At 43.4% G+C, this 19,834-nt stretch overlaps 1 protein-coding gene across 2 annotated transcripts in view; it reads right to left on the reverse strand.

Moving 5' to 3' along the window:
- DOCK1 (dedicator of cytokinesis 1) overlaps positions 1-19,834 on the reverse strand; it is a 2,312,292-nt gene that overhangs the window by 1,026,127 nt on the left and 1,266,331 nt on the right. For both annotated transcript variants that reach the window (XM_069611483.1, XM_069611484.1), the window contains exon 29: positions 19,190-19,284. In XM_069611483.1, the coding sequence (XP_069467584.1) occupies positions 19,190-19,284 (95 nt within the window). The remainder of the gene's footprint in view (positions 1-19,189; positions 19,285-19,834) is intronic.

The raw sequence follows: 19,834 nt of genomic DNA on the forward strand, positions 1-19,834 counted from the left end.
GCACCTTGACTGCAGACGGCGTGACATCCTCTACAATGAAAAGGCCATTGAAGCGAGGATCGTGCCAATTTCCAGTGTGATTAAGGATTAGAACTGCATCTCTGGGAAAAGTTTGGGAAGACAAAGTTCTTTAATTCCACTTGTTGAAGCATCTGCTTCTGTGTTCTGCGCTGCCCCACACCCTTTTCACTTGAGCTGGTCTGAAATGACAGATACTTGAAGTCAAACAAATAGAATAATCACGCAACTCCTTTCTTAACAGTTCTGCAGTTGACTGGGCATCATTTCTAACCCTAGCCGGAGGTGCGAGAGGTGTCCTCATTCACCTCTGTGTCACTATTTCGTGCTGGATACAATGGTGGTCTGACCCTGGTCGATTTCTCAACACGTACTATGCCAATGGTAGGCAATGCAACCATCCTTTCTTCAATGTAAGCTCCAATATGGCTATTCTTTCTTTAAGCAGGCCGTTGAGCCTCTCACAGATACCGTTCGCTTGGGGGTGATAAGCTGATGAAAACTTGTGCTTTATGCCAAGCAATAAGCTTATTTGTTCAAAGTCTGTGTTAACAAAACAAGGGCCATTATCTGATCTTAATATTTCACATATTCCCCATCTGGGAAACACTTCTCACACTAAAAATTTTGCTGCACAGGTGGAGTCTGGGTGAGTACACGGTCCAGCCTCAATCCACCTTGAGAAAGGACATACCACTACAATGATATATCTATATCCTTTACATACTTGCAGCATGTCGATATGCAGATGCTAAAAGGGGCCACTAGGTCTAGGAATAACTCCCTTAATCATGTGCAATGTACACCCAGCAGTAAACCTTTGACAAACGATGCAATTCACTACATAGAACGAAACATGTTCTACCAAATTTGGAACAAACCAATCCTCTGCAATAGTTGCAGCGAGGTTCTCTCTAGTTGTGTGTGCAGGGTAGTGTAGCTGGTCCAACACCACCTTTAATAAGGCTACAGGCACCACTGGTTTACTAGTACTGTCTTGTCGCCACATCGCTTCAGAGGGATTTCAAGAACACCCTCTCTGCATCCATAAATCCTTCTCGTCTTGGGGGTGCTTCCCCCAGGATCTCAATCAATTGAGTTCTAGACAAGTTGTGATGACACACAGACACACTCATCACCACCATGCTTTCATTCACATTCGGTGTGTCAAATGACATAATGTCATCTGAACATGTAACTCTTTTAGCTTCCTCATCTGCTTTTTGATATCCTTGTGAAATAAAATCTGCTCTTTTAGTATGTGCTGCACACTTGATGACTGCAATGGCTTCTGGGAGTTGTTGTAGTGTTCTAATAAGCCTGCCCAATACGGCTGAATGTTGCACTGGAGTGCCGTCTGCTCAGAGGTATCCCCTCCTTTTCCAGCGCGCTAGCCCTGCATGTACTCTCAACGTCACATAGGCAGAGTCACTGTACACCATTACTTCCTGGTCTGTGTGATTCTCGAGCTTGACAATCAGCACCAATAACTCTGCAGCCTGTGCTGAAAAATGAGAACGTAGTTATTAATACCTGCAACCTTACCACAGCAGCACCTGCATATTTTTGTCCATCATTTTTATCGATTCTTGAAGAACCGTCAATAAAAAGTATCTACCCAGCTGCCAATCCATTCTCTTTTACTCTCTGAATCTCGTCATAGAACTCTTCATAGTTCAAACAATCATGTTCATGCTCGTCTTCTGCCAGTGGTTCAGCTACAAAACATGGCAGGATTCACTATTCTGCATCAAACTATTTTAATTGCTGGATTCGATATGACTACTTCATAAGCAGAAGCCCTTTGAGAAGTCAACATATCCTTAGGTTTTCCCAAAATGGCAAATAATGCTTGTTCAACAAATAACGTCATGGAACATCCCTTTACTATACTGGCAGCCTTCTCAATGGTGAATGCGGCAGCTGGCAAAGTTTTTTTTAGAGGAAAATGTCCCTTCATTACAAGGCCCAGAATCCCACTGTAATATGCAAGGGGCTTGGACCCCAACGTGGTTCTCTGCATAAGGAATGTTGTCACACCAGTACCATCCGTGTGTGAAAACAAAAAGAATTCATCAGCATAATTAGGAATCCCTAGAATTGGACGAGTACAAATTGCTTTTTTCAGTACATCAAACCTGTCTTCCATCTCCTTATTCCAAACAATTATTTCCCCGAGTTGCCTGTGCTTTCTTCAGAACTTGCAATAAGGGCCTTATGGATGAACTGTAACCCAAGACCCATGCTCTCACATAGTTACATAGCCCCAGAAATCTCTGCATGTGCTTTATCATCTGTGGCTTTACTTTTTTCAAAATAGCCTCAGCTCTTTCAGGAGTAACCTTCTCTCCTTCATGCGAGATTAACTGGCCAATGTACAACTCTTCTTGCTGACAGTACTGTAACTTCTCTCTGTCAACTTTATATCCTTTTTCAGCAAGAATAATCATTAGCTGAACAGAATTGCGTCTGCACTACTCCTCTGTGGTGCTACAGACCAATATGTCATCTACATGCTGTAACACAACACTTTCTAGATCAATATTGCTTAAATTAATCTGCAGGACCCTATTGAAAATCGATTGAGACTCACAGTACCCTTTGGGTAGATGAGTGCTTTTTAAGCGAGTCTGTCTGAACGTAAATGTACTGCATTCTAAGAATATAGTCATCCCTAATCCCTTATGTGGGTTCATCCCCCATGTGATCTTCCCTTGGTGCACCACCCCTAGGTGGACTATTGTACTGTGGATGCACCACCCTGGACCCATGAGAAAGCCCCCCCAGGGAAGAAGAGACAACATCCTCAGATTCGTCACAATATATATCTGAATGAAAATATTACATATCTGTAATCATCTTTCTGATGCTTGGATCTGCTTAGATTCACATGCTTTGCATAGTCCGACATCTAGTGGTTGATGCAAAGAATTACAAGTCTTGTTTTCAAAATGGAAAAAGGATGTTGATAAGGTGCATTTCTAATACTACCCCTAATGTGATGTGTACTGTACCCATGGGTTTTCACACATCGAGGTCCTCCAATTATTTTATCTCTGACCTGAGGTTGCATGAAGTGTGCAGTAAGTTAATAAAAAGTGTGAAGAGGTGTATGTTGTCTACGTACCTTCTACTCCCAACTAGGGGAGGAAGGGTGGGAAGATGTGAATCTAAGCTGATACAAGTATCAGAAAGAAGCTATGCAATGTTTGTCTTTTGAGGCTTGTGATCTGCTTAGAATAACATGCTTTGCATAGACTAGTGAGGAGTACCAGGAGAAGGAGGTGGGTTATTAGAAGGAACAGAGGCAAACAGATGTCTCAACGCTGTTTGCCCTACTTTTGGGTCGCTGTTGTATGCCCCACACAGTAAAGCTGGATGAATGTGTGAACTGAGCTCCATGTAACTGCTCTACAGATTGCCTCCAAGGGCACATTTGCAATGAAGGCTAGCGTGACACCAGTACCACGTGTAGCGTGTGCTCTTGGTGTAAATGGTAGTTCTTTGTTGGATAACCTGTAACATTGCTGAATGCATTATACAATCCATTTCATTTAGAAACTGCTGTTTTGGAGACGGGATCCCCCTCCCTCAAAGCAGCTAAGGAAACACAGAACTGTTCTCTTTCAGATCGGTTTTGTTTTATTGAGATAGACAGCTCTCCTAATATCTAGTGTATAGAGGGCTCTTTCTCCAGAATTTTGTGGGTCCTGACAAAACACTGGTAGTTCAATAAAATGGTTGACATGGAATCTGGAAATTAACTTTGCTGCAAACCGTGGGTGTGTTCTTAGGACCACCTTGTTATTGTTTGTGACAAAGGGTTCTGAAATGGACAATGTCTGGAGCTTTCTTCTTGTAGAGGTGATAGCTATTAGTAAAGCGGTCTCATAAGTGAGTTCTCTGAAGCCTGCTTTATGCATAGGTTCAAAGGGGGGACACATGAGCTTACTTAAGATAAATTCCATCCTGGGGATGAATTTGCAATCGGGGGATATAGTTTTTTCCCCTCTTCCATGAAGACATTCAAAACTGGAATCTTTCAACATGGAACCTTGCTTTGTGATGTTTTGCATGCAAAAAGTGCAGCTAAATTGACTTTTAAGGAATTGAAAACTAGACCCGAGTCCAACAAGTGAAGTAGATGCACTATTCTAGAAGGTGAACAGGTAATAGGATTTACATTAGACTTTCTGCACCATACAACAAATATTTTCCATTTGATAAAGTAGCAGTGTTTGGTTTGCGTGCTTCTTTTAATATTGTCATGCTTCTGCTAGGTAAGTTAAGATGGACGAACTCAGTGACTTCAGGAGCCAAGCTGCTAAATTGGTTTTCTGAGGATGTGGATGAAGGGTTGACCCTTGGTTCTTTGACAACATGTTGTAAGGGCCGGTTAGCCTGATTGGTGGGTAAACGGAAATCTTGAGTAAGGGGGATTACCATGTCTGATGTGCTTACATTGGAGGAACTAGGATCATTAAGTCCTAATGCATTTTGTGGATTACTCTGTTAAAGAGTGGAGTTGGAGGAAAAGCCTATGCAAATATCCTTGACCAAGTGATCCACAATATGTTCCCCCTGGACCAATTCTGGGGGAACCTGTAGGCTTAAGTGTGGCATTTTGTGTTTTCTTCCATCGCAAATAGATTTATGTCTCGATGACCCCATCTTGAAATACATGTCATTCACAATGCCGAATGTAGTTCCCATTTGTATTCCGAGGGTTGACTTGTGTTTTAGCTTAGTGTGGCTGCTAGGCAGTTGTGTTCCCCTGGTACGTGTTGTGACACAAGTAAAATGTGTCTCTGGAGGTTAAAATACCAGATTTTCTGTCCTAGTTTGGACAGATTTAGATAACACAATGTTTTCCACCATGTTTGTTGATGTAAAATATGGCGGTCATGCTGTCTGTGATAATGAGTTCATTCTTCTGCTAGATTGTGCTGGAAAGCTTGTATTGTACACTGCTAGCGACTCTAGGACATTGATGTGCCTCTTTGGTAATGCTTGTGTCGACATGCCATGTGCTGTATGGTGGAGGTAATAAAACCCCCAACCTGGATGATGAGTCTGTTTTTATTGTTTCTTGTGCCGCCGGGTTCACAAAGGGTTTTCCATTCAATAAGTTCTCCTTTGTTCACTATTGATGTGTCGACAGCACAGTTCACAAAACTATCACTGATCATCACAATTCCCTTGTGCCTGTGACCATTGTTCTGATAACCATTCTTGTATTGAACCATGTATAGCCTTGCATGGGGCACAATGAAGATGCATGATTCTATCATACCAAGTAAGCACATCACCTTTCTGACGTATCGCGCAACCAACCATATAACATGGGATGGGATCTGTAGCAGCATTTTATGTACCCTCTCATTGGAGGGAAAGACTAAGGTGTCTTCTGTTCGAATTATTGCCCCAAGTAATTGTTTTACCTATCTGAGAACTAGGCTTAATTTTTTCTTGTTAATAGTAAACCCTAGTGGATGCAAAAGGTATACTGTCTGTAGTTGACACATTTGTGGCGAGTCCCCTGTTATGAGCCAGATAAGGGTACACTGGAATTGATTGTCTGTGTAGGTGTGCAGCTCCTAGTGCTAGTACCTTTATGTAGACCTGAGGCGCTGATACATTCCCGAATTGGAGAAATTTAAATGGGTAGTGCACAGACCCCACTTTGAATATTAGGTACTTTCTGTGAGCTGGCAACATTGAAATATGAAAGTATGCATCTTTCATATCTAGAGTTGCAATGTAGTCTCTCTTCTTGAGCAAAGGGATTACTTCCTGATGTGGTGTTATTCTGAACTGTTGTGGATTGACATATGTGTTTTCTGGAATTAGGTTTGAGCACTGGACGCTTGGTTTTGTCTTTCTTTGGAACAAGGAGGTACACAGAGTAAATACCCTTGTTCTCTCTGATGGCATACAAGTTATATGGCCCATTTTTCCAGGAGAGCTTCTTTCTCTGCTTGCAGTATTTGCTGGCGTTTTAAGGACATTTTCCTGTATTTTGGAGGATGATCGCACGGTACTTCTAGAAACTCCATGCAATATTCATGTTTGACAGTAGACAATACCCATTTGTCAAATGTGATCCCCTTCCATACATATGAAAATTGAGAAATGTGACCCCCCCCCTATTGGGGTGAATTGGGACAGGACATGAAGCGGAGAGTCATTGCATGTCATTGCTTGTCGGGGTTTCCGAACCTCTGGTAGTTTGGCCTCCACACCTACTATGCCCTCACCTAAATTGCCTTTGGAAAGGAGATTCAGAAGTTGGTACTGTCCCTGATTGGTGTACCATGAGCTGGTGCCCGCCCCGATGTATAGTTGGACTGAGGTGATGTTTTAGTGTATTCTTGGGCATGAAATGTCCATTGATTTGCGTAGAACCCTCGCTGCATGAAGATTTTATTAGCAATCTGTCAGAGTTTTCAGGGTCTCATGCTCCTTCTTGGCTGTTTCTAGGGCATAATCCACTGCTTTGCTGAATAGAACATTCATTTTCTACTGGCATGTTAATAGGTGTGGCTTGAGTCTCAGGTTTGAACCCCGAATTTCAGAGCCACACGTGTAGTTTGAGAAGAGTCTTCTCTGCTACAACCCTGATGTATCTGCTGCATCAAGTGCATTTTTGATAATGGCATTAGAAGTCTCTTTCGCCTTAGATAAAGTTTTAAGAATCCGAGAGCATTGGGCTCGATGGAAGCTAGCCATAAGGGTTGTATTATTAGAAAATCCAGATCCACATGTCAAAAAAATCAAACTGTGAAATTTAGGCAAGCCATTGGTGGAGTAACCAGAGCATCGAGTAGGTTTAAAACTAAACCAGTGGCCATGACTCTCAAAATATATAATGGGAAAGAGACGTTGGTCGCAAGGAATGGTATGGCGTAGTAGGGATATAATTATGCCAATCCTACTCAGAATGTGGAAAATTATTTCTTTAAACAATTGCTGGGACCGTCTCACCTTGCTGGAGTCCATCTTGAACTTGGCTATGATTTTATTAGTGACACGGTACAGCCTGTACTATAGTGGCTCCAATTATGGTGCAATGACAAGGCCGATTTGACACAGAACTCATTAGGTATTGTGATGAATCTAGTGAGTTCATCTCTGAAAACCCGGTATGGACCTCATCTCATGTGGCCAGGGGAAGGCAGCAGGTACCTGATCCTGACCATGAGGGTGGTATTTTGGGGGATAATCACATGGGAGGGAGAATTGGTGACCTCTACACCCAGATTTCCCAATTCTCCCTAAAACAGTGATGGTTTATTGTAAAACCGAGCCTGTTATGCAAACTACTAGGGGACTTCAAGATCCAGAATGCCTGTAGTACTGGCATGAGGAAGAGGGGCTCAGAGTTATTAAAGATTGAAAGGGCAACTACCTAAGAATGAGCAGTCTAGTTGCTGTAAGAGTAAACACCTGAGCGGGACATTTAAATGGAGAAATGAACTGCAGCAAAGAGAAGGTGTGAACTGCGTAGCTGAAGTAGACCGGAGTGCTGAGCGTGCAGTGAAAGCAGAAGGAAGCCCAATTGTTGTTGATGCAAAATGGGAAACCATCGGACCATGCAGAGCATTCATGGTGGGAAGCGGCATTGATGAAGGAAGGCCAGCTGAACGGGAGACTTGCTCCCATTCAGGCAAGCAACGCTGCAAGACGCGAGGTGAAGCAGAGAAGCGCTGGAGCTACCAGAGCTTCAGAGAAGGAACAGACAGTCCACTGAAGTTAAGCAGGCGCTCTCACGAGAGCGGACAGACATCGGGAGGTCTGCTGACTCAGTTAACCAGGAAGCAGAGACACCAAGTCAGACTCCGAGAAGACCTTTGATAACCTATGATAATTTTGAATATCGAATAAAGAAAGTAATACAACGACGACCAGAGTATAATTCCTCTTTTATGGGACACCACTTAGAGGAAATCTAAAACCCACATTGCTAACAGCCAAGAGGCTGCAAAGAAGCAACACAGAAGAAACAAGGCCATAATTCCTCTTTTAAGGACACCAATCAGAGGAACCTAAATCTAACATCCCCACATAGGAAAGACAGAGGAAAGGTTTCAACATCAATCACACTTACGTATCACGAGAGCCTCTGGCCCAAATAACGGCCTTTGAGGTTTTGCAAACCTCACATAGTGACCATAACTTATTAATGACCACATGGCATTCGGTCCCTTTGTTGAAGCCAGAAATGTCTGCAAAGATCGAATCCTGTGGCAAGGGAGTACGACTCAAACTAACGGAGGAAGCAATTTCAACCCTCACAGTTAGATATGCTGGGCTCACCATAAAGAAAGACGATGAGACACGTATCCCAGTGGACTATCAACCTCTATTTCAGGCTTATAAGACACCATCAAACCCAGGCAGATTCAGATCTCAGCCACACCTACATGAATTTAATTTGCAGCTGGTTACGCAAAGAAGTCTTGTAAGGAAAGCCAAAAGACTTGCCTCTATCCACAAGACTGTGGAACTGTACACAGAAGCCCTGGCGGCGAAAATAAGCTACAAAGCATGGCTTAGACATCACTGAGCAACTTTGTACCAATTAGATTCGCAAATAATGCTGAGAGCAGTGAGTGGCAAGTCACTTACAGCCTTCTGGTCACTTATTTATGGGGGCGTTTGTTAGTTTTTTAATGAGCTGCAGAATAACGTGGAGGAAAAAAAGTGGATCGATCACTTTACCAATCTATACAGGAAGCCACTGAACAAATGCCCCATTACATCCACTTCAGGACCCTCGTGTGGCCTCTGGGATATGCCACATGATCTAGAAACCATCTTTGATCAAATAAAAAAGCTAAACAACTCTAGAGCGGGGGGGGGGTCCCATGGGATATCCAACTTGGACCTGAAACAGCACCCAGTGGCCTGGGCCTCGTTTATAAGCAGGGTCTTTGAAAATTGTAACAGGAAAAGAACAATCCCGACCGCTTGGAAAAGAGCTTACATCATTCTTATTTTCAAGACAGGAGCCAGAGACGATCCTAGGCAGTACAGGCCAATTGCCCTTTCAGACACCATAGGTAAGATTTTTGGATCACTGGCTTTGGATAAGCTACAAGAGTGGATACTAGATAGCAAAACGGCAGACCCAATACAAGCAGGTTTTGTAAAAGGGCTGGGGACTTCGGCAAACATACTGGCACTGAGCACCCTGAAAGCGAGAAGCAAAGAAAACAAACCACCTGTTTTTCTAGCATTCGTTGACCTGGTCCATGGAATTCGACCAGGTCAGCAGGGAAGCCTCGTGGAAAAAACTGAAGGCAAATAACTGCCCAGACACAATCCTGGACCCCACTAGAGCCCTCTCTATGGAAACATCAATGCAGGTCTTTTATCAATGGAAATAAAAATGGAAAGAGGTGTGAAGCAGGGGTGACCCCTGGCACCAGATTTATACAATGCATATCAGTGATTATAAAGACACGGAAATTGAAGTTATAATGTTTCTACCTTCTTTGGGCTCGCACAAAATATCAAGGATCATATATGCAGATGATATATTATTAATGGACATGACCATGATTGGTTTACAAAGGCAGCTGGTAAATCTGCAAAAGTATCTGAGCCATAACAACCTAGAACTTAAAGACAGAATGAAAATAATGTCTTTCGATAAACCAAAAAAAAATGAAAAAATGAAAATAAGGTTTGAAGGGAACTTGCTAGAAAAGGTTGTAGCACTTTCGGTATTTGGGAATAATTATAAGTAACAGTGCAACTGAAACCCCAATGCAGGAGCACCTCTACGGGAAAACAAAAACCCTGGCAGGCCAGGCGAAAATGGTCAATAAGAAATATGCTTGTTTTACCTTGATACCCATCATCAAATTCTATAAGGCAAAGGTGGTCCCTAGTCTGACTTACGGCGCAGAAGCAATGCCATTGCTGCCGGAAAATCTCGGGCCCAAATTGGAAGGGCTCTTCTGGTGCCGAGTATTGCATCTGCCTAACTCAACCCCTGTGGCAGCGATTTGTAAAGAACTGAGCCTTATGTCACTCAAATCTACAGTGGCTCGAAATAGGTTGATTCTGCACAGAAACTAATTCTACCCAATCCTCAAAAGATCTTGAAGGAGTTAAGAAACGAACTAATGAAAGGATCATGCAAAACACTATCAAGCTGGGGAGAAACAAACATCTCTTTTGGAGTCAATTGAAAGCTCGCAGAAGGAATTGCTAAGCAATCCCACCGAGGTTTGTAAGCGCCTACTCCAATCAGACTGGATCAAAACCTTGGACGAAATAACAAAGCTAAAATTGTCATCGTTTTAGCCCGATTTCCCGATCAAGGTAAACGAAGTGAGGAGCTATCTTGCGAAGTACAGTGATCGTTCAATGCAACAGAGCTTTTTCAGGATTCGAATTAATCTGTTAATTACTAACGAAATCTTATCAGCAAGAGGCCAGTCTAGCACAAATCATTGCAGATTTTATAACAAGAAGGAGGTTGTGGAGAACATTAAACATCTTCCTCTAGAATGCCTGGGCATAAATTTGGCCTGAACTATGCATTTGGGACCCTTATTTTGAGACTTATGGTACTTTGACAGAGAGGAATGGCGGGCCGGGCTAATAAGTGGGGAGAAGGTCAGGTGGGTGGTGGCAACTGTCCATTTCTTTCATTCGTTAGGTCTTGACAGACCACAGGAGATAACCTGAGTGGGCAGCTAAGCTCTAAAAGGTCTCAGGTGCTCACTAATTCAACTCTGGTACCTTTGGCAAAACTCAATGTGAAAGGTCTGTCTCATAAAGTGGATTGGAAATTGAAAATGACATGCCAGTTTGAAACTATTTCTCCATTGTGGCAATCAACTATGAAAACAGTAGACTGATAAAGAAATGTCAAAATGTTAAGATCGAACGGTAATCTTAGTGATGGTTTGATGTCAATGGAAACTAACTGAGGAATCATTTTGTAAAAACTGAAATTCAATTAAATCAAATAAAATAAAATAATAATAATAACCCACATTGCCAACCGCCAGCAGGCTCTAAAGAAATCACACAGAGGCAAGGCACAATTCTCCTTTTGGTGGGATACCAATTGGGGGAACCATGTAATCCATATTGCCAAGAGTCAAGAGATTATTAAAAACAAAATGAGGAAGCCACTTGGGATGCTGGTGTGGAGAGTCTTAGAGATAATATTGCCACTGTGAACGATTGTAGTTACACAGGTTTTTATCCTGGCAGGTGAGTAAACCAGGAAAGGGAACCATAGTAGTTAGTCCTGGCAGGTGAGTGGAGCAGGAAAGAAGATGATGTTATGAAACAATGCATTTGTTGCAAAACATGTGGTAGAAAGAAAGTGTTACCACTACTATCATTTCTACAAACTGTTTCTTTATAAGAAGAAATTGTTTGCCACCCTGACAAATGTTTCAGTTGGAAGAAAAAGTGTGATATGCGAATAATTGCTTCATACCTTGAATAGTACACTTTCCTTGATTCATTAACTGTTTGGTGGGAAAGGCATTAATCTTGTCAAGAAGGATATTGTGGAAGATATCAATTGCTTTAAAGTGGAACAAGTATGTTGTGAGAAATCATTTGCTTTACCAAGAGGTATATTGTGAAGAACAAGTGCTTTGCTTTTTGGGAACAAGTGTTTATGAAAGAGACATTTACTTTATCCAAGGGAAGGAAGTATTGGGAGATAAGGAATTTTTGTGTTTTACTGAATAGAACTTTGTTAAACATTGAGCTAGAGGAAGGGAACACTACCCTGGTCACAAGGAGTATTACTCTTTGAAACTTACATGTTTTCACTTTTGTACAGGGGTATTGAATTGAAGATAGTCGAAAAATCCTTGTATTATTTTGTTGTTTGTATAAGTGTGAGGGGCAGAGACTTTTTTGGACACAAGATCATCCTTCTTTAGTGTAGTTTGCCATGTAGGGACATTCTCATTAGGATAGGGAAAGATAGGTGTTTATCTCACCATATATTGTTTAATAAATGTCAAACTCAGAGAAACCCTTTGTTTTGTGTCTGCCTCACAGTGTTTAGTCCACAAGGATCCGAATCTTAGGATACCTTGTTTGGCATATGTTAAATCTAAATTGGTGGAAATCAATGCCGCTCTACATTTTCATTTATTAGATATCTTGCCCTCGAGCGTAGCTAGAGCTGTAAAAATCAGATTTCGCTCCATTATTGTGGAGAGAAGAGACTCTCTGGAGATGCTGAAATCCTAAAGAGGAGGCCTGCGATCGTATCTGTTCCAGGTGTCCAAAAGTATTTGCTCTGGGCTGAGAATGCTTCCCAGCGAAATTTGATAACAAGAGCATGTTTTAACTGTCTTCCCCTTGGAGCGGTTGTGGTGGTCTGCAAGCGCGATACTGACATCCTGTCCTGTCCAATGTGCAATGCTACCAGGGAGGAACTGGCTCACTTTTTGCTCTTCTGCCCGGTCTTCAGTGTTAAGAGCGAAAACGCAGAGGCCGCGTATGAACTCCGGTTCATGCAGTATAGACTGTCTCTGCTTTACCCGTTATTGTCTAAATGCTGTGCTAAACCTGTTTTAACCTATTTCTTACTAAGTTTTTTATTTGGCTTTTAGTGTATTTGAATGGTATTTTTTTGGGTTTTATGTGTGTTTATGAAATGGCTTCATCATTTCCGAAATAAACTTTACTGACTATCAGCAATACGCATCTGGAATGCAGCTGACACTGGAACCTTTTTGCTCAGAGCGTATACTCATTTGCTTTCTTTATCTGGTCTTGCGTCTGAAGTAGCTAACTGTGTGACAGCCCTCTTGCAGGTGGTAGTTACCACTAGGGAATCTGGCTTCAAGTATATCTTACTGAATAGTGGGTCTGTGGGTGTTGGTTAAAGCACTTTTCTATTCTCGGGTTGATGGCCCTGGTGAGAGCAGTCATAGAAAGGAAGGATAGGAGAAGTCTCCTAACAGATTGTAATACGGGATGTACTGACCTATTTGTTTTTTCTCATTGAGGATGTCAATAATGAAGCCAGCGTCTTTTTCTGGCTCTTGAGGGTCTATTTTAAAGAAATCAAGAGCTTTTAAAAGAATGTCGTTATAAAGCAGCTGGTCATCAATTGGTGAGGATGAAACAGCATGATTGGTGACGTCTGAAGATGAGACTGTATAAATCATCGGAGTCATATGGGTCTGTGCCAGGGTCTTCTAAAAAGGCATCCTCACCTGCATCGTGCTCAATAACAGACTCCTCATAAGAGCCAGTCTGCTCCAATCTAGGTATTTTGGTTGGGGTTCCCCATCTTATGGAGAGATGTCCTTGTGTTTCATTGGGTGTTTTTCTAAGAACTCCATAAACAAAGTCATCGTGTTCATAGTGTTCTCAAATGTATCTTTAGTCCAGCGGCTACCAGATGGGGTGTCTTGGAGAAAAGACTACTTCCTGCTCTTGCATTGTGTGTGAGACTTCTTCTGGAGTGCATCTCTTAATGGGGAGGTGGCTCCTCTCAAGTCCGACCTTAGTGTTTCAACAGGGGCTGAAACAGTCAATTTCTCGTTTCGTAATTGTAAAGGTATTCTAGGTGTGGAACCACTTCTGCGTGGCATATGTTTGGGCTTAGGAACATGTGCCGAGATTGGAGCACTGGCCGCAGAGGTTGTTTTCTGAGGCGCTGATCTGCCGGCTGAAGGAACAAGTTCTGCAACTACTTGACCACTTTTTCGACAGGTGTGCTAAAATGGGTGGTGCAGGTTGGTGCTGTTTGTGTTTCTGTTTTTCATGTGTCGGCTCCTCGTGTGCCGCTTCTGACCCCATCATGTGTTTAATGTGTTTGCCCTTATTGCCCTGGTCACCAGAGGAAGCATCCACAGCAGTGCAGGGAGCCTGCCTTCCAAAGCAGAGGACGGGCACCCAGGAATCCTCTGTTTCCTGATCGGATGACTCACCAGCTTGACCTATGGCAATGGGACAGTCATGCTCTGCCTCGGATTCCTCCCCACACGAAGGGTATTCCGACTATGCTTCAGCTTGCATCGCATAGGCTGCCCAGCACTTCGATCATCTATCTTTAAGGGCTTTAGGCCTAAAGAACTTGCTTGCTCAACATCTTGTTTCCGGGTCGTCTTGACGGGCAACATTTAAAAGGAGTTTTCTCCATTATAAGTGGTGGAGGACAGTGAGATGTAAAAATGAATGTGGAATATAAATGTGGATTATAAATGGAGGCATTCTCTAAAAGATGTTAGAAATGTCTTACCCCCACTCTCCCTACTGTGTAGGCCGAATCATGAAGGATGGTAGGCTGTCGGTGAGGCTTCAGGATCTCCGTGTGGGAAGACATTTTTGAGAGGCACAGGATGTGTCGAGCGAACTTGCCGAAGTTGAGATATTTTCATCTATAAATGTTAGAGGCTTGGTAACGAGCAATAACGCAAAATGCGTCCAACATGATGGCAGAAAAAGACAATCAGAGGACCTCGACGTGTGAAGGACCATGGGTAGAGTACACGTCACAGTAAGGATAACACTACAAACATGCCCTATCAATGTCCCTTTACGATTTTGAAAGCAAGTCATGTAATACTCTGCACCAACAACTAGATGTCGGCCTATTCAAAGCATGTAAATTCTAAGCAGATTCACGAGCCTCAGAAGCATATATAAAAAATTGCTAATTAAGAAAGAAATACACACCACTAAACCTAAAGTTCAAATGTCTTGACATTTGCAGTATCAGAATTTTTCAAAATTAAATTCTGAAAATTAATCCAAGAGTAAAGCCTGCGTTCCACAGGGGCCTGCCGGCACCTCTTCCCATGCGCCACGTGCAATCTCTGTGGCCTGGTCCCCTCCCTGCCCTGCTCGCCCCAGTCCACTCCCGTTCACACGCCTCCATGGTATTCTGCCACCAACGCCACAGGAACACACCCCAGTCCATCAAAGTCCTCTATTTACCTGATTTCCACCTTCTTCATGTTGTCCTAATCAGCCATCTCATGACACGAGCAGCAACAGGAAAAAGTCAATTTTTTGTGACGCTCATTTCGAGTCTTCCTTTTTTATGAGGAATTGGCCAACATGCACAACGGAAATCCGCTTCCACCAAAGAAATAAAAAAAAACATTAATCAGCACCTTGCAAGGTGTCCCGAGGTGCTGATGGCCTAACACCCACGTTGGCTGGCGGGTTTAGCCATTACTAGGCCACATGCCTCACAATGTACATGCTTCACTCGAGTCTACTTTGGCTCAGGTTGGTAGGCCATCAATTGCCAAGCTTGCCCACAAATAAGTTGATAACGACAAAATAAAAGTTAGCAGTGACATTGCATATTTCCTATAGGAAGACAACAAATTGCAAGCACTTCCTAACAACGGTCTTTGCAAATAAACTGTTCAACGACTAAATTATTGACACTGCCTGTGCTCTTTGCTAAGTGGGTCTCTACAATTGGTTGGCACGCTTGTACCCTTCTGGAATATTCCACTCACTAGCAGCATGCAAGTTGGTACCCCAGGTGCTGGAGGGTTGGACTTGACCATGCCTCCCCACCCAATTAGCCCAACATCCATCATCACTCCTGCTGTCTGCCATTCAATTAGTCATTTGAACTTGGCCTTGCAAAGGATCACGATGTTTGAGATTAAAAGGGAGTGGGAGCATGGCCTTATCTTCTGGGCTTGATGTAGCTTGCGCAAAGTCTATTTTCATCTGACCATGTGACAGGAGACTGTTTTGAGCTCCTTCTTCACATTTAACACTATTATGTGAAAACGTTGTAAATATACAATATCAAGAGCGAATAAGAAAAGTACTTTGAGCTAGAACTATTTAGGTTCCAAATAATCTACAGGGGCCTGCCTAAGACATCTTTTACAGTACAACACCAAGGGCATCAAGGCAGACTACAGAAAAGATTCATTCCAAACAAAGGGTTACGATAGCAGAATTTTGATTTGCCTTAGTTTTAAGGCATGAACAAAAATGTCAATGCCTCATTGCAGCTTCTCTCATTTCCTTTCGCAGAAGAGAGACCAGCGACCAGTGTTCCACTCATAGACCAGGAGGAAATGTTGCTGCTCGCAACAGGTTTCCCCCTCACAGGAAAACTACCGCAATCTAGCACTGCTTACGAGCCAGAAAGACGTAGCCTGCAAAAAGTGAATCTGGTGCAAGTGCTGCCCATTAGGACCCTGGGCCTCATTAAGAGTCCGGTGGAAGCCGTGCCGGTAAAACCGGCAGGCTGCCATCGAACTCGTGGGGATTTACCGGCTTCGGACTTGCTGGAATCACCGGGGCAGTACAGTAATTCCGGAGCCGGCATTCCGTTACTCGTCATTCCCGTTGCGTCCCATAGGAATGGGGGGCAGTGGAAACACCGGCACCAGGCAGTAATGGTGCCAGTGTTTCCACGTCTGTGTGCGGCCAGTGGTGTTATGCCCGTCAGGTCAGACCTGGCGGGTGTAACACCACATGGCCACATAACTCAGAGTTAGCCGGTCCGGAAAACGGTGCCAGTATGGTTTTACCAGCAACGTTAAATCCGGACTGTCTAACTCGTAATGAGGCCCCCTGTGTTCTTGTTTCAGGGTGATGCCTATTTATAGCTTCGGAATATCTGGCTACCAATGATTTTTAAAGACCCGTGTCCCTTTTGTCCATTGAACTGTGCCCTCCCTTAATATACCTTTTAGTGTCTATTTGAATGATTTTAGGATAATAGATCCTGGAGTTTCCTAGAATGTCAGAAAAGACATGCTACATGTCTCTAAACAAGGGCATTCAACACCTCTATGGATGGGACAATAGGTCCAATCGAACGCCACAGCTTAATGAGTGTCCCTTTACGCTCTCTTCTACAACTTTTAAAGAGAACACCACCATTATTCCTCAACTTCTCATCACATCCTCTTTATCGCCTTCATTCCCAGGAAACATGCTGACAGAATTGTATTCCATGCCACTGCGCAGACGCAATGCTTCCTAGCATTTGGATAGGAACTCGACAGCCTTACCAGCCACAGGCGTATTTATATAATGTATGCCATTTTAGCTTATATACTGGCGACCCCCTTTTTAATTGGCTGTTGTGTCAAACTCAGTTCTGCTAAGGTTTAGGGGTATATGGGTACCAAGCATAACCCAGAATTTGGAAATTGGATTACTGCATTGCCTGCTCTCCATTTGCCATTTCCTCCAGCATGAACATTCTTGAGTCTTTCCTCTCAAAGTGTGATTTCAAAAATCCGCAATTTTGAAAGATGGAACCTGGGCTTTTCCCACTCTGGCCTTTCATGCATGGGGTTGTTCCTGCCAGCACTGGACATTTATATTTAAGAAGTCTTTATAGGCTACTTACATGAAGGGTGTATATGTGTTCTCACTTCATCATTTCAACCATGTAGAAGAGCGCCCCTGTAACCCAAGACTTACTTTACCAACCCCCTTTTGGTGAACACTGCTTTTTATCCCACTCATTTGCACAAATTAAGCAGTATTCCATGTTCCCATTGGCAACATGGGTTCGTTGTGCTCAAGAGCCTGTTTTTTTGGCATAAGCAAAGCTAGGCCAGGTAAGTCGGGCTGAGGGCACATAGGAGCCCATATTGCCCACATGGTAATGGGAGTGATCCTATTCACACCCAGGATATGGCCGGGTACTAGGTGGGACACTGTTCTATTTAACATAAAAAATTGCCAATGCCACTGAGCCCACTGACCCTTGGCAGCACTTCACAATCCTAGTCCATTCTCTCTTTCAGGTGAGCCAGGAGGTGGACACAGTATCAGGAGAGGAGGGGGCAGGGTTGGAGTGTGAGAAGGTGGAGGTTGCTCGTCGGGCACTGGAAAAGGCCATGAATTCCTACACGCCAATGGGAGTGCTGGCTATACCATGCATCACTGCTCAGACGGGTTCAGTCCTGATAGGCTCGCAGGAATACCACGTTTTATTCAAGATGCTAATGGACCTAATGATATGCTAGTTTGCCGACAGATTTCTTTTTCTGGACCATACTAGAGTACAATGATTTACGTTTGCTTTAAGATTCAGAGAAAACCAAACCGAATATTCCAAGCAGCAGTAGCACCTTCCCATGGAGTCCTAAACCCTTTCACTTGCCCAATTTGCTACCAATGAGTGCTTCCCCAAACAGTGCCATGATGATCAGAGGTGGGGTAGTGGCATCTTACTACTATTCTGGGTGATGGGGGCTTTCTAACTTGAGGCGTTTTGACCAGCTTGCTAAGATAGGAAGACAGTACTAAAATGTCCCTGAAACAGTTCCAACTGGGACATCCAGCCAATCAAATGTAGAGGGGCACGGTATGGGACAGCCCACGAAGAGTGTCCAGCAGCCACAAGATGAAACTTGAGCCAAGGAGTAGGGCGCTGGATCCAGCCCTCATGGCGAAGCCTGGTCCGAACAGTCCTCCAGAAATTGCACTAAACCTTTAAAATCCCTGCAGACCTTCTGAAAGGCGCTCTCGTAACACTGTATAAGTAAAGGGTTCTTCATAACCCGCAGAACATTAAATTACATGGGCAAACACTTGAAAGGAGTGCTGCGAGGTCATTTGGTCTCATAAAAGCGGCAATGATTCACCTAAAAACATTAATGGGCTTCACTTGCCGTCAAATCATCACACAACTGATAGCGCGGATCCAGAAATAAACGACGGTCTAATTAGCATGCGACAAACAATGCATTTGCAGCCTGCCGTTTAGCCCCATCAGTGTTAACCAATAATGAAAGCCGCTCTCAACATTAGCACTCTCCCTTACACAACAGGTAGCAAGCAATCCTTTTCCCCGGGGCAGAGTTCTGTATTTTCTAGCCCAATGCCTGAAGCGTTGTAATGAAAGCATATTACTTTGAAAGCTTTTTTTTAATGTACTAATCATGCGCACTTGCTAACCTTTCCGTTCAAGAAGGTAATCTTGGTTTTAGGTGGAAAATAAAACAAATCAATAGCATGTCATCCATAATATATATTTATCTAAAATGTAAACTGTATTGACTGCGATCACCGGAGCCAATTTCCCAAGTAACGATTTGCATCGGAGACGAGATTACTCCTCTGCTGCACTGCATGCAGGGCTGTTTACAAGCAACACCTTTTTTTTTCCAGAGGAAACATGAAATGGAGTCATTTCGCTGGAGGTTCAGCGCTCTCTACTCACTTGTTTTGCATCATGTTCATTATGACCCAGTCGGAGGGGTAGACGTTCTTCCCAATGAGGTTCTTGAACATGATGAACGTCTCCATCAGAAAGTCCTACAGGGAGAGGTAAAAGAGGTCTTGAAAATACAAACACACTCACCAACGCGCCCACCCACCCTAACCAACCCACACTCCCAACAAGGTAGGGATTTCTACCAAGTGACTCCTGAATCGGCAATTAATTAAGGATTAGGTTGCCAATATCACTTAATTCTTTGCAAGTGAGTGTGTTCAAGGAAAGTTAAAGACATGTATTGGGTAGGGTTTCACTTGTTTTCTGCAGAGCTGATGCTCCATCTATGTATTTCTAGCTGTGCTGGACCGGACATTAGCTCTATTCGAGCACCCCCAGGTTTACTCCGGCATTGGGGGCCAAATCGGTTCCTCCCGATTCACTTTCACTCTCGCCACATGTCTCCTTGTGGGTCACTCGCTCTCATTGATATGCTTGCCCCATTGTGATTGCAGAGACTGTGTAGGGCTTCTGCACAGTGCAGCTTTAATATTCACCAAGCCCAGGGATGCTTGGCCCGGAGGCTAGACATCCTCGCCAGCCATTATTAGGCCATCATCCCTAAAATGTCAAACCATAAATGAAGCACCA

This window comes from Ambystoma mexicanum, chromosome 8, assembly GCF_040938575.1.
Source record: "Ambystoma mexicanum isolate Mex_15411 chromosome 8, UKY_AmexF1_1, whole genome shotgun sequence".
In the NCBI taxonomy this organism is placed as follows: Eukaryota; Metazoa; Chordata; class Amphibia; order Caudata; family Ambystomatidae; genus Ambystoma; species Ambystoma mexicanum.